The 22911-nt window shown below is 39.3% G+C and overlaps 3 protein-coding genes across 7 annotated transcripts in view; 2 read left to right on the top strand and 1 right to left on the bottom strand.

Annotated features, from left to right (window-relative positions):
• AP1AR (adaptor related protein complex 1 associated regulatory protein) overlaps positions 1-197 on the top strand; it is a gene marked incomplete at its 3' end in the record, with an annotated part of 30509 nt that extends 30312 nt beyond the window's left edge. Inside the window, exon 11 of the mRNA XM_079919646.1 lies at positions 29-197. Within this exon, the coding sequence (XP_079775772.1) occupies positions 29-197 (169 nt within the window). The remainder of the gene's footprint in view (positions 1-28) is intronic.
• Positions 198-2429: 2232 nt separating this feature from the next.
• On the bottom strand, positions 2430-8046 carry TIFA (TRAF interacting protein with forkhead associated domain). Its single transcript, XM_079919647.1, is given in 4 exon segments — positions 2430-2603; positions 2605-3023; positions 7333-7465; positions 7916-8046. Coding segments are annotated over 2 exon segments (555 nt in total). The 5' UTR covers positions 3000-3023; positions 7333-7465; positions 7916-8046; the 3' UTR covers positions 2430-2443.
• A 176-nt stretch (positions 8047-8222) lies between these two features.
• ALPK1 (alpha kinase 1) overlaps positions 8223-22911 on the top strand; it is a 129686-nt gene continuing 114997 nt past the window's right edge. For 4 of the 5 annotated variants that reach the window (XR_013828039.1, XM_079919640.1, XM_079919636.1 and 1 more), the window contains exon 1: positions 19299-19439. The gene's annotated coding sequence lies outside the window, so the exon portion shown is untranslated. Of the gene's footprint in view, positions 8357-19298; positions 19440-22911 lie in introns of those variants that run through there. The other variant, XM_079919638.1, reaches the window with a different exon arrangement.

The raw sequence follows: 22911 nt of genomic DNA, 5'->3' as shown, positions 1-22911 counted from the left end.
TTATGCCTGCTTTTATTTTTCTTTCCAGTAATTGGAGCGTTGTGCGACTTGTGGGGATCTTAGTTCCCAGACCAGGGATTGAACCTGCGCCGAAGCGCGGAGTCCTAACCACGGGACCGCCAGGGAATTCCCATGTCACACCTTATTTTGACTGTCTAACCCCAGAAGTTTCCTGTTTTAAAATATTACTACCTTGATTTGGGTTTTTGAGAAATGATTCCACGAACAGTATTAAGAAAGCCGTCGTGTTCCCCTGCATCTCACGATGATCTCTTCTATGAAGGTGCTAGTAAGCAATGCCACACTGGCTCATCTCTAGTCCCTCAGTGGCCTTCCACCAGCAACAAACTGTTGAAACCAGCATCAGTCTAAAACCACTGCTTTCCTATTTTTTTCACCAGTGTCCCTGCCCTAAATGCATCGCTTGGAGAGATACCTGGCCAAATAAATATTTTCATGTAGGTTGTTTAGTAGAATGATGAGTGATTGGACTTGGGTACAACTCATACCAACTAGAAGCCCAGTAAATTCCAATCACAATTTTCCAAGTGCTCATCCTCCGTCATCACCTGAAATGGAAGATCTAATTGTTTCAATCAGGCTCCAGAAAGTAAAATGGTAACCTTACCTGTTATTTTAACAGATGATAACAATTACTGTAAGGAATTAAACAAGTGTTAGAGAACTGGAAATGTTAAAAGGGCCATGAGATAACATGGAATCAGCTACTAAATATATACACACAAAATGTGAACAACAGTTATCTCCTAGTAGTAAAGATTATAGCTAATTTTTCCACAAGGCATATTAAAATTAATACTACACTCATGTTAGAGCCTAAAAGTAATGCTTCTTCAAGTCAGTCAATGCAGTAGATAGTAGAGACAGAATCTTCTAGAATATGGTTATATAATCACATAGCATATGAGACTCCACCATTGGAAAGCACCCCCTTGTCATAAAGTTGCAGGTTCAAGAAGAGACTGCCTATGACTGTAACACTGGCACCAATTAATACACCCCTTTACTTAAAGAGCGCAAGAAAAATCAGTTTCCTGGGACAAGTGAGTCCTTAAGAGGTGAACAGCGAGTCTCACAACTTAGCTGCAGTACCTAGTATCAAACACCAACATTTTTGTTTGCCCTCACCCACACCCCACTGTGGCCATTTTTTGAGAAAACTCTTTTCTTATCCACGTGGTCACTGACTGGAGCAGCCATTATTTAACGTGACCTGTGGCAAGTTGGTTGGTAGATGGGTGGGCACCTGACACAAGCTGACCCTTCTCTTGGACTGGAATTGGGAGATAAGGTTCTCTTTGGGTGGGTGATCGGTAACATATAGAACTTGGGAGCTACTGGTGGCCATGTGCCTCCATGCGGGGTGAGGAACAAATAATGGAGCCAATATGCATTGAGGGGCACAGCTGGATGTGTCTGAATCCCCAGCCACAGCCTCTGCCTGCGGCCTACTGCAGTCCTCCCTTAAGAGCAGTCTAAAAACAGTTCCTCCCTTTCTTCAGAGTTTCAAAGAAAATGGTTAGAGAATTAAACTTTGACTTTATTATGTATATGGATGCTGCTAAAATTTTGAATTCATGGAATTTAAAACTCTGTAGTACATAAAAAACTATTTAAAATTTGGTAATAAAAATGAAAAATTGGGAATCCCTGGCAGTCCAGTGGTTAGGAGTCGGCACTTCCACTGCCAGAGGCCGGGGTTCAATCCCTGGTCAGGAACTAAGATCCCACAAGCCATGTGGTGCAGCCAAAAAAAAGGAAAAAGAAAAAGAATTCTAAGCTTAACACAGTGGTTTGTTAAAATGTTTAAAATATTGGTTTTAGATACTGAATACAGATAAGGAAAGCGGTATTCTTGGGAATAAACAGTATAAGTCTATAGAGAAAAAAAAACAGAAAATCAAGGTATTATTGCTCAAATAAGTCTTCCCATATTAAAACCACAATGACACACTAAAAAACATGATGCTCTGTTCCAATGCTCTGGTACAAGTACCAACAGGCTACAACACCCATAATAACTTGTTTGTAGCCCTGACATTGAAAACAAATGACTACTGTGAAATAATATGACCAAACCAAAACGAAACAATATAAAACATAGGACCAAAATCAGGCATAAGAAGAAAGTAACATAACCATATTTTGAGAATACTATTCCTTCATCACAAAGGATACTATTTGTACATTAATGCTCACAGATGTACACGTACAGTAATTCTTCACATATCCAGCAATGTAACAGGTGACTAAATCAATGACTAACACAAGTTACAGACTTCAAATGATAACACCAGATCTCAAATTTGACAAAGTAATAGATGACAGTAATATACTACACTAAGAAACTCTTAATAAGTGGAATGTCTGTAAAGTGTCTACAGAGTTCTTCATCCTTCATGATTCCCTTAGCCCTGTGCGTTTACCATTCATTTTCACCCATTTCTATAGGAGAATTGTTTTGGGTGGAACAGGATGAATAACTGCCACACTCAGGTATGTGCTTCTGTGGCAGCCAGTTGTTTTCTTGCAAGAGTGGTCTTGTCGACAAAGAAAATTCAATCTCAAAAAATTGTAATGACTCCATCTTCCTTCTCCATCAGGAACTGATAGTCCCCAAACCTAACGAGGCATTTGTGTGGCAGGTCCATTTTATTTAGGTAGCCCAGCTCCTTGTTGTCCACGATCAGTTTGGTCTTCTTACTCATATTTTTAATTTCAAAAGAGAGAACTGAGCTATCAAACTTTTTAAATAGCTGCAAAGAAAACTGAACTCGGGAAACCTGTTTGTCCTTAAAGGTATAATGACAGGTGTTGGAATTTCGGCCAAATTTCACCACTTCATTGGAGGGGAGTTTTTCTCGGTTAAAAAACCTTATTGATTGGAATATTCCATTTTGCTGGTGGCCAGGATGGTAAACAGTCATCTGGAGACAAGTTACTGTCTCTTCTGTGTCGGCATCTTCGAAATTGGACATGACGTACACCAGAATCTGACCCGCCTGCAACAATCAAGTCAGCACATTAGTTCACTCCCATACATCAGGCATTGAGATCTTTGATTCTAATATTTTGATGAAAATCTTCTGATTTATTTAGACTTTAAGAAAACAATACATAGGCAGGATACTTTCAGTTAATGAGTAGATATGTGAAATCTTATACCAAACCCCATACGAACTGGTGCATTACTTTTTCCTCTCTATTTTTCATTTCTAGTTTGACAGTAAGACCATACATATAATCTGGACGATAACAAGGAATGACTATTGATAAAGTAATTTGGGGGGAGCATAAAGAAACTTCCGTTCCTTTTTCATTTAAATAGAGTGACTTGGTCCCAGACCAAACATGACAGCTGTACTTTAAACAGAAAATCAGGAATAAAGAAATGAAGATATACACATGAAGAAAACCTACAGTTTATTAACTGAATTAAAACTTAATGTATTATGAATTTTCTATTGTTTTGGGTGGAACAAGATGAATAACTACCACACTCAGGTATGGGCTTCTGTGACTTTTGAGGTATTATGTATTATCCTGATTAAAGACATGTAAAAGTTATATACAAATAACTGCAACATTTGTCCTTTATATCCTGACTTAGATTTCTAGGAGGTAAAGCATTAAAAATAGTAAATGCTTTAAAAGTTTACTTTATCCTATAATTTTTTAATTTAGACATTACACACTTTTTATTTAAAAAAAAATATCTCCATGAGGTAGTTCTAAATATCATAGTCTGTACTTGTACTGGAATTATTCATTTTTGTCAATGGTTCCTAATGACTGGACAAACTTGTCATTAGCCACAAGCAGCTCAATCTAACTGCTGTTAACCCATCCCTCTAGAGTGCATGGCCCCGTGGTGCCCTCCACCTCCAACTCACTATATGTACCTTTAATAATCAGTGGAGTAGTTTAAGCAGTAAAACAGACAGAATTAATTATTAAAATCTATGAGAGGTTATTTTGACCCAAAGCTGCCATTTTAAAACCAATTTATTTTAAAAGAATTACACGCACATGATTTAAAAATTCAAACACTTAAAAAGGATTTTTTTAAGTATCTTCCCTCCACCCTAATCTGTTTTTTATTCTTCTAGAGTCAACCACTATGTTGCTTTTATCCTTACAGAAGTCTTCTTTACACCTCAAGCAAAACTGTGTGCACTCAAAGACACATAACACATTTCTACACAGAGAGAAAAAAATTTCTTACACAAATAGGAACATACTGTATTTAGTTCTAGACCTTGTATTTTTCAATTAGTAACACAAATGGGTGATTTTTTCCATATCTATACATATAAATATACCTCAATCTTAAACAGCTGCATAGAATTCCTTTAATCTAGTGTGGTAGTAAATTATACCAGTTGGTAGAGTGATGCTGAGTGCTCCCTGCATTCCTTAAATACTATACAGTATTTACAGTGGGGTTTGGGGAGCAATAGCCTTAAGCGAAGTTGATTTGTAGTTTTATTGGTTTTTGTTTGCCATCTATATTAGATACTGGTATCAAAATTATGCTGGTTAAAAAGAAAAAAACAATGTTTTCCTTTTCTTTCCATGCTTGCTACTGTTTACTTTTAAAATACAATCTTCTGTTTTTCAAAGTTGTGTTGCAAAAAATCAAACTCAGTTTATTCAATTACTTAACAAATAACTAAGCAAAATTTCTTTTTTATTGATTTAGAAACGTATTTTTAGTTTTAAATTTACTTTCATAATAGGTTCTTTTTGGACATTATTTTACCATATTGCCTTACCCAAGCAACAAATGTCCAGCTATAAGCAGAAAAAGAGAAAGGAATGCTCAGAATCTTGGAGCAAGGGTGATAAAAATTACTATGAAACCAAAGGCAGCAAGAATTAACACACAGTGGGTAGAACTGGTTAATCACCATGATTTGAAAATACTTTAATTACAATAATAAAGTCATTATTCAAGAAACAGCTTAGAATAAATATAATAAATCATGAGATGATGCAATTAATGGTTGACAGGAAAACAATTAGCTGATAACACGTAAAGAGCCTAAAAAGAAAGAGCAAGGGCTTCCCTGGTGGCGCAGTGGTTGAGAGTCCACATGCCGATGCAGGGGACACGGGTTCATGCCCCGGTCCGGGAGGATCCCACATGCCGCGGAGCAGCTGGTCCCGTGAGCCACGGCCGCTGAGCCTCCGCGTCCGGAGCCTGTGCTCCGCAACGGGAGAGGCCACAGCAGTGAGAGGCCCGCGTACAGCAAAAAAAAAAAAAAAGAAAGAGCAAGAATCTGTCATGATTTCCACCTTGTCTAGGATACACTGCCATCACTCTAATTCATTCTTGGACTTTGGACAATAACAGTTCCAAAAGGAGACCTGGATTTTAAAACATGGTATATTCTGGATACAGTCTTTTGGTAACACCCAAATTTGTGTTTTTGTGTTTTTTATGTAACCTAGTAGCTTAGAATTAATTCAGTCTTTTGAGAAAATCCACCATCAAGAAAATTTTGCCCTGTACAGGCTCTTATGCCTAGTACCCAGGGGAGATATATTAAAGGAAAATTTGGCATTCTGGCTTATAAATCAGTGGCTATAAGTGTCTCGGGGTAACTCAATTCTAAGCTTTTGATGAACTTCTGGGTTCACAATTGTAACCTGTGTTACTATCAAGTATTTGCTGCCCCTCACTACCAGGCCTATCTCTACTGGTTCTGCCCCTTTAGAAAGATGATACTTCCCACTCCAGTGACAACCATATCAACGAAATGTGAATGGAAGTAACATGAAGCTTATTTCCGAGCGCAGGTTTTAAAAACCACTGTGTAGATAGACCTGCCTCTTCTCTTTCCGTGTGCCACCTCGGTGCTCCACAAAAGTAGCAGCTCAGCGTGGGCTCCCAGAGGGAAGGGCCAAAGACAGAGCCATAGAGACTCATAATATAAGCAAAAATTAACCCTTCTTGTAAGGTGTTACTGAGCCATAAGGTACCCTGACACATGTACTCACCTATCTTATGAATGTATGAAATGATAACAAAGCCTGACAGTAACAAAGGCTGCTACTTACTGTATGCCTTTCATGTGCCAGGTACAGGGCTAGCCCTTTATACGTACTGTCTTACTTAATTTTCAAAATAACGCTGTGAATCACCGCTTCACAGATGAGGGAGCTAAGTCTCAGAGGGTTTATCTAAGTAACCCAGGTCACAAAGACAGTGTCAAAGGCAGGATTCACACAACAGAAATGCACCCTCTCTCTTGCCCACTACAAACATTACTCCCAAATACCAGTTACTTCACAAACTATAGCAGCTAACCAGTAGAGAAGAGGGCCACGGAGGTGTCTGTCAGAACTAGCAGGACACCAACCTAGAATCTAGCGTTGGGGAGGCAAACACACTGTTACTGGCTCCTCATAAGAGGAAGAGGCTGTGAAGCACCAGGTTACTTCGATTATCAGTTAACCTTAAGCCTTCGTGTATGGATGTTGGCAGGTCACTAATAATTATAGCGGGTTGTTAGGGAGCTCCAAAATTTAGGAAACCATGGTATCTGACCTCAAGGAACTCAGAAACTAACATTCATTAGTTTGCAGAGCTGCAAGTTCCCTCTACAAAGTGACCTGAATCTCTGACATTTCAGAGTGGTCAGAAAAACAGAAAAGACAGAAACTAACAAAAAAAACCTAAAATAATAAAATTGTTGGATTTTTTATTTAAAAAGTCACTAGCGTGCAGGTGCTCAAAAGCAGCTTTTTCAAATCTGTTTGGCCTAAGTTATCAAAGAAACAGTAACAATGAGCTTATATAGTGGTATCAGTGGTTACCTCTGGAGAGGGAAACTGGGATTGACGGTGGAAAGGAGACTTGTCACTGCACGCTCTGTACTTTCGGAATTTTATACCATGTGCATCTAATATCTATTCAAACATATAACAAATATTTTCTTTACAAAGTCACAAACCATCTGATTTTTATGGAACTAAATGGAGTTGGAGATTATCATCAAAGTGGGTTTAAACCATGATCTCTGACATCAAAAAGCTGTAAAACACTGTAATGATGTCTGACATACAGTAATATTTGTGTTAACAAATGAACTAAAATAACTTTGCTGGCACTGAGCTAATAGGAAGGGAAGAGAAACTTGGAAGCACAGCAAAAGACAACTATCCTGACCCCCCTCACCAGGTCATCGCCCTGTAGTGTGGCTTTGAAGACATCCGTGAACGCTATTGTTCAGCAGAATCAATACTTACTTAAGTAACAGGTCTTGCTAAAGGAGTCGTGAAAACCAAAATCAACAGGACAAAAACCTTAGTAAAGCTCTGTTTTTTCCAGAGACGATGTCTTCTTTCTCCCACTGTGCCTTGTAGCCAGCCAACATTGCAGAGTCCGGTTCTCCGTGGCTGCGGACTTCCGCTGCGAGGCTCAGGGTGTATTCTCGCTCTAGAAAATTTGGGAAATTCCTCCTTTCAATCTGAAAGCTGGAGAAAGTCCCGGGAAACAACGGATTACGTTATTTTCCTAACCAAATAGGCTGAAGCAAGGCAGGTCTACATGCAACCGCTCGGTGAGCTACACTTCATAAATGGAATTCCTTTTTGTTTACTGACTAGAGGGGGGAAAAAAACTTTGCAAAGCACAGGAAAGTACAAGGAAAACCCATCTCCAATATTTCCTTTCAGTGCTCCCTCGCTCCATTTATAAATATTCCTATAGTTTGGGATCACGCCGTAAATAATCGCTCAAGCGTCTGCCCGCAGCCGAGTCCGCGGGAGGGGCAGATGACTCTACGCAACGCCCCGGAAGACCCCTCGACAAAGCTTCCCTCTCCGGGCGATAAACAGAAAAGACGCAGTCCCCACTTTACACCCCAGACCTCCCCTAGACAGGTACCTTGGGGTCCCAGAGTCCGTGAACTTCCCTTTGCTTTCCGGGCTAGGCACGAGGTCAAAGGACGCGACCTGGAGGAGGCCCTGGATCGAGGGGTGGTCTCTGCCCGCCGGCCGCGCCGCCGCCACTGCGGTCTGCGGTGCGAGGAGGGGGAGCAGATGTGAGCCGAAGCGGAGGGACAGGGCCGAGCGGGGAGAGAGGGACGCAGACGCAACCCAGCCGGGGCCGCGGGGGGCTGCGGCTTTCAGACGCGGCGGCACGCACGGCGACTCCTTCCGTCGGCTGGCCGAGTGCGCCCTTCCGCTGAGCCCTTAATTCCGAAAGCGCGGAGATTCCCAGACTCCACCCCGGCCTTGCCAGCCTCCCTCCGCCCCCGCCTTCTCCGTGTCCGACGCTGCCCTGTCAGACCAGAAAGCCCAGCCTCCAGGCCGGGTGGGATGCGAGGTAAGCCGGCGAGGACCCCACCTCCCAAACGAGGGCCCTTCCGAAGAGGGCGTGGCTTTCGAGCGGGATTTTGAAAAGGGGACTGAATCACTTCAACATTAAGGGCGACTTCCCCCCACACACTGGGAGTGTTGGCCTGGGACCAGCGTGGGGAGAGGCGAGGTGTTGAATTAACCATCAAGCAAGACAGGTGCGGGGCGCACGTTATTCTTATGCAATCCTCACAGTCGGGAGAGTAGGTCCACTTTACAGGTGAGTCAACTGAGGCCCAGAGAGTGATTAAGTTTCTGAGCGAGGAAGAGGCAGAACTTGCTCCAGAGCTCCTGATCAGCCTCCTGGTACCCATGGTGCCCTCACCTTACACCCGAGCATCCAGGCGCTCCCTGTCTCCCCATCTACCTGAAGGCAGTCCTCACTCAACACCCAGGGTCTCGGGTTCCAAAAGTAAGGGCTAGTACCTGATGCAACAGGAAACAACCTCCCAGGAGTCCTTTATAGCTTAGAGTAAATAAGATGATACTATTTTCCTGCCTCAGGGAGAAGATCTGGGATGAACTAAAGGTGGAGACAGCATAAAGACAATAGGTGTCTAGAGGGAGACAGGAGACTGTATGAAGAGAAAAAGGGCTGAGAACAGCAGTGGGGGGACAAAGCTTCTGGTGATCGAGGTCATACTGGCTTACTTACTTCAAGGCTTGGGAAACCGCCCACCAACTCTGGTAAATGTCTGATGGAAGCCGCTCATTTGTCTGGGTTCCATCCTTGACTTCAGGAGAGGGCTTGTTTATGGGTCTGTTTCACTGGTAATAAAATAACAGTGATGCTTGCTGCGTCACCACTTGATAAAGAGGTTCTGAGGAGGGGTTAAGTATTGAACTCTCAAAGTTACATGTAATCAAGAACCATAAGCATGAGGAAGGACCGGTGCATCTATAAGTGAGGCAGATTCCTGTAAGGCTGCAATTTTGTTCGTTAATCATCAACACTATTTCTCCCCTGAAAGACAGTGACAGTATCTTCTTTCAGTCAAAGAACATTAGAGCAGGTGGAAGATAAGACATGCAATTTGACTACACCAATAAGCTCACACAATGAAATAGTATTACCGGAATTGGAGTTTCTGATCTCTAACCTTTAAAATTAAATGAGATGTGAAAATGCTTTATAAACTGCAAAGGACTATTTAAGTAGGTGTTATCGATAACACTAATCGAGAAGATGCAACAACTGTTAAAATTCATGATGCTGAACATTATTCCATTTTTCTCTTTCCTTTAAGATGACTTATTTGATTTACTAAATGACCCAAAATAAAATTTGAATAAGCCTTCAATTCCAGATCAGTATCTAATCTCAGTAATGGTTTTCACCCTCTGACAACTGGTTAAAAACAATGGGCCTTGAACTGAAAATGGCTTGTGCAAGTTGAGAAACAGCCAAGAGTGCACATATGAAAAGTTTCTGTTCCTTAAAGGTTTGAAGGGACAGTTGGTGGCGGCTACCTGCTCCTGGTTTCAAACTATGCTACAAAGCTTTATAATCAAAACAGTATAGCACTGGCACAAAAACAGACACAGATCAATGGAACAGAATAGAGTCCAGAAATAAACCCATGCACCTACGGTCAATTAATCTAGACAAAGGAGGCAAGAATATGCAATGGGGGAAAGACAGTTTCTTCAATAAATTGTGTTGGGAAAACTGGATAGCTACATGCAAAAGAATAGAACTAGACCACTTTCTTACACCATAGACAAAAATAAACTCAGGATGGATTAAAGACTTAAATGTAAGACCTGAAACCTAAAAGAAAACATAGGCAGTGTACTCTTTGACATTGGTCTTAGCAATATTTTGGGGGTGTCTGTCTCCTCAGGCAAGGGCAACAATAGCAAAAATAAACAAATGAAGGTACATCAAGCTAAAAAGCTTTCACTCAGTGAAGGAAACCGTCACAAAACAAAAAGGCAACATACTCAATGGGAGAAAATATTTGCAAATGATATATCTGATAAGGAGTTTGTATTCAAAATATACAAAGAACTCATACAACTAACATCAAAAAAACTAACATTAAAGAAAGGGTAGAAGACCTGAGTAGACATTCTTCCAAAGAAGACAATACAGATGGCCAACAGGCACATGGAAAGATGCTCAGCATCACTAATCATCAGGGAAATGCAAATCAAAACTACAATGAGATATCACCTCACATCTGTCAGGATGGCTATTATCAAAAAGACAAATAAATATTGGCAAGAATTGGGAGAAAAGGAAACCCTCCTGCACTGTTGATAGGAATGTAAATTGGTGCAGCCACTATGGAAAACAGTATGGAGAGTCCACAAACAATTAAAAATAATACTACCATATGATTCAACAATTCCATTCTTCTGGGGTATTGATCCAAAGGAAGCGAAAACACGAATTTGAAATTGTATATGCACCCCAATGTTCACTGCAGCATTATTACAATAACCAAGATATAGAAACAACCTAAGTGTCCACCGATAGATGAATGGATAAAGAAGATATGGTAAATATATACAATGTTATATTATCCATAAAAAGAATGAAATCTCGCCGTTTATGACAACATGAATAGACTTAGAGGGCATTATGCTACGTGGAATAAGTCAGACAGAGAAAGATCGATACTGTATGATTTCATTTATATGTGGAATCTAAAAAAAAAGTGAACAAACAAAACAAAACAGAAACAGATTCATAGATACAGAAACCATACAGGTAGTTGTCAGGGGAGAGGGGTATGGGAAGCTGGACAAAATAGGGAAAGGGGATAAAGAGGTACAAACCTGCAGTTATAAAATAAAGAAGTCACAGAGATGTAACATACAAGATAGGGAATACCGTCAACAATATTGTAATAACTTTGGTGAGAAATGGTAACTGGACTTATCATGGTGATCATTTCATAAAATATAACAATATCAAATCACTATGTTGTACACCTGAAACTCATATACTAAGTCAACTGTACTTCAATTTTAAAAGATTTTAAATCACTAATATGTAAATTAGGCAAAGTACTCTGTAATAATTGCTTCATTTTGTTACTGTTTCTGTTTGTGTAAAACCACTAGAAACATTTTTAATAGAAGAGATTATTTTACAATTCTACTACAGATTTTACTTTTTTTACTGTTATTCAAGATCAAAGTTTAAATACAGTAACAGTAGCATTTACAGAGAAACATGAACATCGTTCTTTGATAATGAAAATGTCTTTGCTGTTAAAGGAACACAATAGGACTTTATGTGATGAAAGTTTACCAGATATTACAGGAAGAGGTTTATAAAATATCCTCATCTCAGCCTGTGATTTCTCTGAAAGCAAGAGAATTACTAAAAGCCCGTGTGAAAATACTTCAGCCAAAGTAACATCAGTCTGAAGAAATGTAAGGATTCCAGCATGTGCTACCATCACGCATGTGCTGATGAGAACATACCTACTGAAAAGCACTTTTTAGGGCCTCTTATTTGCAGATTTCCGTTTCGGAAAGGAGCAAAACAATTTTTGTTTTGGTTTCGATGTGGTTGTGTCATTTTGACAAACCCGTTCTTTGATTTTGAAGTTTCAAGAACTTTCTCTTGCACTCAGAACTGCTCATGAGTTTTCAACATCTTTTAAATTACACGGAATGTGGATAGACTCCTTTCCTGTGAGTTTAATGAAGGAAGGCTTTGGATGGCTTTAAAGCTTGGTTAACTTCACTTGACACAGCCAAATGCTGTGAGTGTTGCTGGGTATATATGGAGTAAGCTAAATGCTTTCTGGAGGGTTTAAGTATTCCTAGGCTGCTAATTAGAGAGATTAAAAGGAACCCTTCAGAGAAATGGTACCTCAAAGGTCAGACCAGAATTGTTTATCAAAGCAAAACAGAAGAAACACTAGGCATCTATATTGTTGAGACCAAAAAAAAGAGGGATTTACTATCTGAATTAGTGATGAATCATATAATCTGGAAATAACATAAAATGCCTACAATCCAATAAATTTCTATCTAGCTTTGAACAATTTGAAATTTCCAAATCGTATTAATGTTAAACAATAAAGTAAAATTTTGTCTCAGCTCTCATATTCAAATGATGATGTCCCCTTCAGTAACTGTTTCCCCTTCTATCACTACCACTCACCTCCATGATATGGGTTGCAACATAATTTCTAATTCAGTTACTTCCATGTTTGGAATTACAAAAATATTTGTCCATGGAAACAATCTAAAAAACTGCTTTTAGATACTTTCACTAGCCCATAACTAAGCTGATATACCTGAAAGCCTACTGTATTTCACTTAAAAATCAAAAATAGAAGAAGCTAATTTGTGGTAATACAATTGCACACTATAGAAAAAAATTAGAAAGTGTTGCTTTTTTGCGTTGCCTTGTGGCAGCTGGGTTATATGATACTCGCCTTGTGCTCAGTGCACTCTAAGCACCTTGAATACAGACTCATCTAACTCTCCCAGGCCCAGCTAAAATGTTCAGATTCAGAGTGACTCAGTTCAGGAGTGTCCCATCTCAGGGCTGATGCTCTCTGCAAACCTGTGAAAACATTCAGAATCAACTGAGATAACTCACTTAGCTCTTTTCCCATTATCTGCTAAATGGGAGACAGGAGTAGGCCCAAAGTATTGAGAATGAAGAAAAACTAGCCTAGACTTCACTTTCTCCCTATTTGGGGGGTCAAGCATCTGCAGTTAAAACAACTTAGATCTATGTGGAAAGATCTGATGGATGCATCACTAAAGCAAAAAACCAAAGTGCAGAACAAAAATGCTATATTTGTGGGGGGGAAAAATGTCTGTTAATGCATGAACTATCTACAAAGAGATCCAAGAAATGGAACTGTATACCGGTTAGTCTGAGAAAAAGAATTTGGGAGACAGGGCAGAATGTGGAGGTGGGAGAGATTTTTCATTGTGTACTTTTTCAAGCTGTTTGGATTTTGGTCTCATTTGCAAGCAATATGGTTCCATGCACACACAAAAAAGCTTTTTTAAGAAGAACCAAATGAAAGAAATCTCCTGAGAGAAAGGTCTCAATGCTTTGATGCCTCAATATTTTTCACATGAGGAGAACTGCAATAAAATTCAGGCTCTCAAGAGAGTGAGCAGATGGTGAGGAGAAAATTGGAGCCCCCAGAGGCAGGACACCTGGAGGGTGGAGGGAGAGAAGGAGTCACGCTGTCTCGGGCCATTTGTCCGGCCCCTCCTTGGGCAGTTACGAGGAAGTTGTGTGGTAGGCAGAATTCTAAGACAGCCCCCAAGATTCCCACCCTGTGGTATACACAGTTTGTAAAATCTCCTCGCCTTGAGTGTGGGCAGAATCCATGAATATGATAGGATATCTTCCTGTGACCAGGTTTCTAATCAGTTGTCTTTGAATCCAAAGGGAGATTATCCGGTTGGGCCGGACCTAAACATGTGAATCCTTAAAAGGGCTCAGCCCTTCAGGAAGTCAGAGACACATGCCCCTGCTGGCCTGGACGCAAACATCCATGTCAGGAACTGTCTACAGAGACCACACGGCAAGAAACTGTGGTTGACATCTAGGATCTGAGAGTGTTCCCCAGCCAACAGCTACCAAGAAAATTGGCAACCTTGGTCCTATATATGGAATTCTGCCAACAACCTGAATGGGCCTTGAAGGAGTCTCCCCAGGCCTCACACGAGAACTGCAGTGTTCTCAGCTGTAATGTGCCCAGATTTCTGACTGACGAGACCTTGAAATAATAAATGGATGCTGGTTTTTTTTGTTTTTGTATACCAAAGGACCTTTATTACTTTTCCTCTAAATTCTTAAATACTTATAAAATGTCCATGCTCTAGTTATAATATCATTTTATAGACACTTAAAATGCATCTTCATTTATAAATATTTTACATTTAGTTCATAGAACAGATCATTTAATGGGTACTGTTTTAAGCTGCTAAATTTGTGGTAATTTTTAGACAACAATAAAACACTAATAAGGTTTTTTGATTAGAGGAGCCCAGTGGATAATGAGAGTCTCCAGTGGATCCTGATCCTGGAATCCCCAGTCACTTATTATGAGAGCTATGTAAGCAGGAAAAGAAGGGCCAGTTTTGGGGGGAGGGATGCATTATTTCTACCTGTCACATATCCTCCAAACCAAGTAACTTAATTTTGCCTTGTTAAATCTATACCTTGTCATATAGTACTCCTTAATGTGTAATTTTTAGTAAGAAAGAAAATAACAACCCCACACCTCCTCCTCTTTAATGTTTAAATATTTACATTTTATTTGTTAGTGCTTTTCCATTAATTTTTTTTTTTTTTTTTTTTTTGGTTGCACTGGGTGTTAGTTGTGGCAGGCGGGCTCCTTAGTTGCGGCATGCAAACTCTTAGTTAGGGGATGCGCATGGGATCGAACCCACGCCCCCTGCATTGAGAGCACAGAGTCTTATCCACTGTGCCACCAGGGAAGTCCCAGTGCTTTTCCATTAATTTTTAAAATCTAATGAATTACTAGCATCCTAACAACTAACAACTTTATACTACTAATGAGGGATTAGACAATATACATTATTTAATTTATAATACAATAATTTCATTTTCTCATGAAATAAAACAGAAAGTCTTTCCCCAGAAAAATGCCATACCTGGAATAAGTTCTCTTTTTATCCTCCATCTCTGGTTCTTTCCTTATGCTTATCATCATTGTGCTGACAACTAATTCTGAGAAGAAAGTTCCAGAATGACATTCTGGCCATTATGCCCATAGAAATCTCACTATTCCCTGCTGTTTGTGGCCTTCATGTTTATTATGTAGTTAGTTATATAATAAAAGGGTTAAGTTGGTCTTGAGATCATATTGCTCCATCACTGAAGACCTTTGCAAAGAATGTAACCCCCTCCAAAAATAGGCTCCACCTGGATATTTTATTTAATGTAGGCTTGGATGGAAAGTTTCTCTTTCTACTCTATTTATCTTACTAGGATTTTAAAAATATTTCATCTCCTTTCTACCACTACTCCACTGAATTTGTTCTTGTTAAAACTATCCTTGACCTACCTGCCAAGCCAATGGACACTTTTCTATCCTCATCCTTCTCACTTCTCTGCATCATTTGGTACTGTTGACCACTCCCACTTTATTGAGATATGACCCAGCCACTCTCACCTACCTGGCTTTTAGGAAGGGCTGGCTTCATGAGGATGTGACCTGAATGGTGGCACAGGGCCCCATACTCAGGGCCTCATGCTTGGCTCTGCTGTTGCCATCTTGAAATTCTTAATAATTTTTGGACAAGAGATCCCACAGATTATACAGCCAATCCTGTTTTTAGAGCATAATTTTGTTTTGCTTTCTCTGCTGTGATCTACACATTCTTTCCCCATCTCGTTTGTGGCCCCTCTTTTCTGACATGAATACTGGTATTACCACACTTGCTCTTTGTGACTTTTCACATCCTCCCTCGGTAAACTCTAACTACAGTTATTGTTTTTGGACAGCCTCTAAGTCGTTTACCCATACTTCTATGTCTGTCACACAAGCCTGTGAACCTGTCTCCTAAATATTTCTTTCTACTTTTTTTTAAATTTTATTTATTTTATTTGTTTTATTTTTGGCAGTGTTGGGTCTTCATTACTGTGCACGGGCTTTCTCTAGTTGTGGCGAGCGGAGGCTACTCTTCATTGCAGTGCACAGGCTTCTCTTTGTGGTGGCTTCTCTTGTTGCAGAGCACAGGCTCTAGGCACGTGGGCTTCAGTAGTTGTGGCACGCAGGTTTCAGTAGTTGTGTCTCACAGGCTCTAGAGCACAGGCTCAGTAGTTGTGGCGCATGGGCTTAGTTGCTCGGCGGCATGTGGGATCTTCTTGGACCAGGGCTCAAACCTGTGTCCCCTGTATTGGCAGGCAGATTCTTAACCATTGCGCCACAGGGAAGCCGGTATTTCTTTCTGCTTTTTATCTACTGTTATTAATTAAGCCCAGTCATGATTGCAGTATAGACCAGTGCAGTAGTCTTCTAACTCAATTTCCTAACTCCAGTCTTGCCTTCTAATCCATCCACTACCATGATTTTCTCCTGGAATAAACCTTGTCCCATAATCCAACCTTCCTACTACAATGGGCATTCTTTCTAAAATAGTTATATGATTTTACCATATTCCTTAAATTTTTCTATGATTCCCCAGTGCTTTCAAGATAAAAGTTCAAACTCCTTAGAATTAAACACAAAGCTCTCATATTATGAGCTAACTCCTATCTTTCCAGGTAATTTCTAGCCATATATCCACCAATCTATCTGTCGCTGTGATTGCATTAAGGGTATTTCTTACGTGGTCGGTCTGAATCCATGGCACCAATGTAACACTAGGCACAATATAAATGCTCTAAACATGTTATCTGAACAAATGAATGATATCAGCTTGTTTTAGCGATTTATAGTCAAGATAAGAAAATAGTCAAACCTAGAAAATAAAAATGAATATGATGGTGCAACCAGTTTTTCTAAGTGATTCATAATGTACTTCTTTTATGAGTGTACATCTCACAATAGTTGAGGCTTGCGTTATTAGTTTTCCATCTCAAAGAATTTTTATCTTTGAAATCTTTCTAAAGCTCAACATTGTGATCATAAATGAGACATTCTATCTTTGTGTTTCCATGGCTCTGGGAATTCTACCAGAAATCGCTATTGGAGACAGATTCAACTGTTGTCCAGATAGTAGGCAAGATAAATGCCTCATTGCATCCCTCAAATAAGGATGATAAAAGTATCAGTACCCTTTTTCTCTCTTTCCATTCCCAAGTATCCAATGCCCTCTTTTAGGCTCTAGAATACTGAATTTCTAACATTTTTGCTCATTTACTCTCAAACAGAATTTTACAAAAACAACACTCACACATTTTTAAGTTGATATCCATCTTTTATCAACACTTTAAATAGTTGCAAATGATCTAAGTCAGATGTTTAATAACTCTTTTAGATGTACCCAATGGAAATTATATATGCTAGTAATTTGCTGACCCCATCATCCATTTAAAAACACAGGTACAAGTTCTTGTACATGTACAAGTTTAACAACTGGAAAGTTTATATTATTCATCTCCTTTAACTTTTATTTCCTTTCCACTTTCTCCATAGAATTTTCTCCTAATATTAGTAGTTTATATGCTTGAAAGTTATTTTAATCATATTTCTTGGGAATTCCCTGGCGGTCCAGTGGTTAGGACTCCGCACTTTCACTGCTGAGGGCCTGGGTGGGGGAACTAAGATCCTGCAAGCCAAGCAGCCAAAAAAAAAAAAAAAAAAAGTCATATTTCTTTACAATAAAAACATGTGCATACTAAAATTAAACATTTTTAAATTTCTTTTTTATTTCCTCTGACCATAGACTTTAAGTGTTAATTTTTTAAATACAGAGTTATACATTACAAGGATTATGAATTCATAATAGATTAGAAAGACAAAAATATTCTGGTGAATAACTATTAAACAGAATAAGATTTTATGGAAAATGCATTTCTCAGTGAGATTTATAAGGTTTTCTCTCTTTTTATTATTTAGTTATTTATTTATTTTTTTGTGGTACGCGGGCCTCTCACTGTTGTGGCCTCTCCCGTTGCGGAGCACAGGCTCCAGATGCGCAGGCTCAGCCATGGCTCACGGGCGCAGCCTCTCTGCGGCACGTGGGATCCTCCCGGACTGGGGCACGAACCGGTGTCCCCCACATTGGCAGGCGGACTCTCAACCACTGCGCCACCAGGGAAGCCCGATTTATAAGGTTTTTAAAAATTAGTTCATGGATGAATGTTACTGAAAGCTGGAATAAACCAGCATTCTACAAAAAAAAATGCATACAAAGAAAAGAGAAACTCTTTACATAAATAAAAGGAGATAGAAAGAGTTTTGATATACAATTCATTTGGTTATTTGAACTTCTTCTAAGGTCATATATTAAGAATTACATAGTGATCTATCATAAAAATTTTTTTAAGTTGTCTAAATACTGAGTATTTAGTACTTAAAATACTTAGTAGCTGAATACGTAAGTAGTTTCTTTTTCTGTTTTGTTGAGAAGCAGAGCTGGAAACCATCCAGCTTGCCGAAGGATTTGTCACCCACTTATTCGTCATTCAATTTCTCAGTTTGGGGGAACTATATCAAAAAGGTTTTACCAAGACTTATCAAATGACTACTAATGAAATGTCTTACTCCTTCACTGGAGAGGACACTTCTTTAATCCAGCAGGCTCAGAAAGGACTGAGGAAATTACAATATTGTTGACGTCAACAACTTTTCCAATAAAATGTTGTTAAACATTTAAATATCTTTTCATGTACTTTTGATATTTTTTTGTCAAAATTTGTAGCCGCAGATTCAGATTGAAGGACGATATCCACTATATAACACTAGTTGATAGTCCTCACTGTTAAGCCAGTCAGCCCAATGAGATTTTCTATGAGATAAATTCCAACTTCATTGTTTTAATTTTTGAATTTTATTTAATTTATTTTTTTATACAGCACGTTCTTATTAGTCATCAATTTTATACACATCAGTGTATACATGTCAATCCCAATTTCATTTTTCAATTCAAAAACTTGGTAATATAGGTGTCCTTGTAACAATAAGCTCAATTCTGCACACTAATTCTAAAATAGATGGAGCGCCGAATGGTGCTGTAACATGAATTTCTTTTGATAATAGATCACAAACAATGTCATGTTCATTGTTTCTTACTAACGGTCTCTTTCCTCGGCTCTCAAAGGGACTGGCTCTCCATTCTGACTTAGTCCAAATAAGGAGTTTTCTTGCACTTTCTTTAGAAGAAGGAACTTTTCTGTAGTAATACAACTCCCAGAATACCTTTCACTTAAGCAATTCCAGAACTGCTGAAAGTCCCGGAGTTGAATTGCACAATCAAACTCTGAGACAATAACAGTCTATGTTTTCTTTCAGATTCCTACTTCCTGAAACGGAGGCCGTTTATGAGAAACAGTATATTTCAGGGAGGTTGTGCTATAATTAACTTTTTTCAGAGTTAGATTTGCTAGTTTTATAGTGTATTTCCTCTTCTTCGAGATAAAGGTATCAGCCTTTTAATGACAAAAACTCAGTAGATGTGGGTATAAAAGATGACATAGTTTTTAAGGCAGTGTTTTCTTAAATTGTGACCCTGTTTCCACCTGGTGGCCTTCTCTACATTGAAATAACTTTGGAGCTCCAAGAACATTTGCACTTCTGAAAACTCCCCTGAAAGGGAGGGGGAGGGGAGAAGGACCACCTACAGCAGTAAAGTTAGGTTATTAGGAAGAGAAAAGAAACCAGCTTCTTTTTTTTTTTTTTTTTGAATATTTTATTTATTTTTGGATGCGTTCAGTCTTCGTTGCTGTGCGCGGGCTTTCTCTAGTTGCGGTGAGCGGGGGCTACTCTTCGTTGCGGTGCTCCGGCTTCTCATTGCAGTGGCTTCTCTTGTTGCGGATCACGGGCTCTAGGCGCACGGGCTTAGTAGCTGTGGCTCGCAGGCTCTAGAGCTCAGGCTCAGTAGTTGTGCAGCACGGGCTTAGTTGCCCCACGGCACGTGGGATCTTCGCGGACCAGGGCTCGAACCTGTGTCCCCTGCGTTGGCAGGCGGATTCTTAACCACTATGCCACCAGGGAAGTCCAGAAACCCCTTTCTTTTAAAGGCTTAAATAATGGGTACTTCCCTGGCGGTCCAGTGGTTAAGACTCCGGGCTTCCACTGCAGGGGGCGCAGGTTCCACCCCTGGTCAGGGAACTAAGATCCCCCACGCCGCGCTGGGCGGCCAAAAAAGAAAAAAAAAAAAAGTTTATATAATAAAGTCCTCAAGTCATGAGACTTGCTAGAACTGCTGCTAGTGAACATCTGGCTTTATTTATCACTGAATCATGATCTTTGATTACAGGAACTGGGATTACTTATTTGAAAAATTAACCTTGGGACGTTTGCCTGGAGTATATAGGTAGTGATAACAGAAACTGTCACTTTTATCATGGCCTCAATAGTTTTGCCAGGAAACAGATAAGGCTGAAAAATTGCTCTTCTCATTTGGGATGAACCCCGAGGGGAATTCTGGATGTGGAGAAGCATTATGTAGAGAGAAAGTATGAAAAATTAAAATCCTTCGTATTTCTATTCAAAAGAGTCCTTTCATTAACCAATTTTAGCATTTAAAATTAGGGGTCCGGATGACTTTTTAAAGCCACAGATTAAAACCTTTAGAATTGTTTGGAATTTGCAGGTGGGTGAGGGCAAAAAGAGAGGCAGGATCAGAAGGGAGGGGACTTTATGTCACAACATAATGGCATCTCTGTTTGCTTCTATCTCCCTCTGCCTTTTCTTTTTACTTAGTGCAGCTAGTACTCTTATGAGAAACAATATTCGGTTTTGGTTGGCTGATACTTCATTGTTAAGAACATTTTTAATTCTTCACATGTAATCACTGTTGCTGTACAAGTCTATACATGATGCTTCATCATAGTCTCAAGATTCTGTTGTTTCTCCTCTTTCCTCCTTGACCTCGAATTCAAGTGAACCAAAAAAAGTATTAGTAATTATACCACAGAAGCTGTGCACCCCTAGGTCTGAGTGGTGTGTCAGCAGATTACATGACTGTACGGTGTGCATTATTTTGGGTAAGGGTGGGTGTAGGTTAATTTACCGCTTGGATAACACAACAGATGTAAACAAAAGCCAAGTCAAGTTTTTATATCCACTGACCAAAATAATTTACTTCTATCTTCCCACCTCCTTTGTCCAAATCCTGTCAACCTGCAGCCTCAAAAGAAACAAAACACTTTAAATTATTCTAGCAATAATTTACTCTCCACTTCAAATGTCTTTTTGAGTCTGAGATGAATTCTTCAAGTTCTTCCCCCAACAAGACTCCAAAATTTTATAGCATCCACTTGCATGAGTAGAGAGACAATAACTACTTTAAACTCTAAAATATTATTTTTTGAAGTTAAAAAAAGCTATATGTAAATTGTGATGGATATTATAAAATCTCACATAAAATAATACTGATTTGCGCCTGATTTGTTAAGCTGTAACAATCCCCCCTTAAGTGCTATGTGATCTAAGTTTGGGTTTAGAACCTGGAATTTTCCTTAAGAATAAGTGTGTGCATTTCAAAATATTTCTGAAATTCCATGGCTTCTCCCATTCCAAAATTTCACTGACCCCTTTCCCAGAACACAGCACATGTACTATTTTTCTGTCCCTTAATCTTTTGCAGAGAATGACAGCTTTTCAAAATAAAATGTTCATTGTAAATGCTTTTATTTCCTGATATTTTAAGTTCTATGGGTTGAAGAACTTTAACAAGAATGGACATTCAAACTTTTGTTGTAAACTCATTCCATATTTATGGGTTTTTTAAATTTATTTATTTTTGGCTGTGTTGGGTCTTTGTTGCTGCGCGAGGGGCTTTCTCTAGTTGCGGTGAGTGGGGGCTGCTCTTTGTTGTGGTGCGCGGGCTTCTCATTGCCGTGGCTTCTCTCGTTGGCGGAGCACGGGCTCTAGGCGCGCGGGCTTCAGTAGTTGCAGTGCGTGGGCTCAGTAGTTGTGGCTCACAGGCTCTAGAGCACAGGCTCAGTAGTTGTGGTGCACGGTCTTAGTTGCTCCGCAGCATGCGGGATCTTCCCGGACCAGGGATCGAATCCGTGTCCCCTGCATTGGCAGGCGGATTCTCAACCACTGCACCACCAGGGAGGCCCCATATTTATGTTTATTGTATTTGTTGCCGCTCTATATGGGGGACTCTGTTTCTTGTTATTGACAGTGACATCTATTTTCTCAGGATGTTGTGATTTGCTCTGTTTATAGAGTTCAGTGGAGTAGATGAATTTAAAAGTAAGAATATTATCTGATGCTATCATTCTTCTATGTCTGAAGAACAGAAAGAGATGATCATAGCTTAAATATCAGTTACATATTAATATCATTTGCCCAAAGTATGGTATACAAATTACTGTTTTTAGGTGTCACATATCCAAACTGAAAATTTGAGTTGTGCTTAGTTTAATGTGCATTAAAAATATAATTAGCTTTTAAAATGTATGATTTCATGGATATTATTGCCCAGAAAGATGTTAAGTAAAAAAGAAAGTGAGCCACTTTACTATTGATTTTAAGGAAATGATTAAATAACTACTGTTACAGATAATATGCAGATATGGTCAAGATTGTGAAAGTGGCATGTAAATGGCTAAAATTTTGGAAATACTGCTGTAATGTGTTTGAGAAGTGGATATTTTCCGAACCAGTGCAATATCTTTGAACTTCACTGGTCCTTGGTGACAGAGCTCAACTGATAATACAATCTGTTGAAATTCCTAATTATAGATGTACAAAATATAGATAGAGAAATGCTTTATCAAACTTTTATCAGACCTGCGGTCCTCATGAATTGTCATAAAATCGAAGAGATGCAGCATGTAGCTAATATTTTTTGAAATAAGAATCATAGAGAGGGTGAAGTATCCCAGAGTAAGCATTGTAGCTCCATTTTGCTGGTTTCATTGAGATACCATTATCT

The sequence above is a fragment of the Stenella coeruleoalba genome, assembly GCF_951394435.1.
Source record: "Stenella coeruleoalba genome assembly, chromosome: 4".
NCBI classification, from domain to species: domain Eukaryota; kingdom Metazoa; phylum Chordata; class Mammalia; order Artiodactyla; family Delphinidae; genus Stenella; species Stenella coeruleoalba.
The sequence above is the reverse complement of the archived record's forward strand: the minus strand, read 5'-3'. Positions and strand labels throughout refer to the sequence as shown.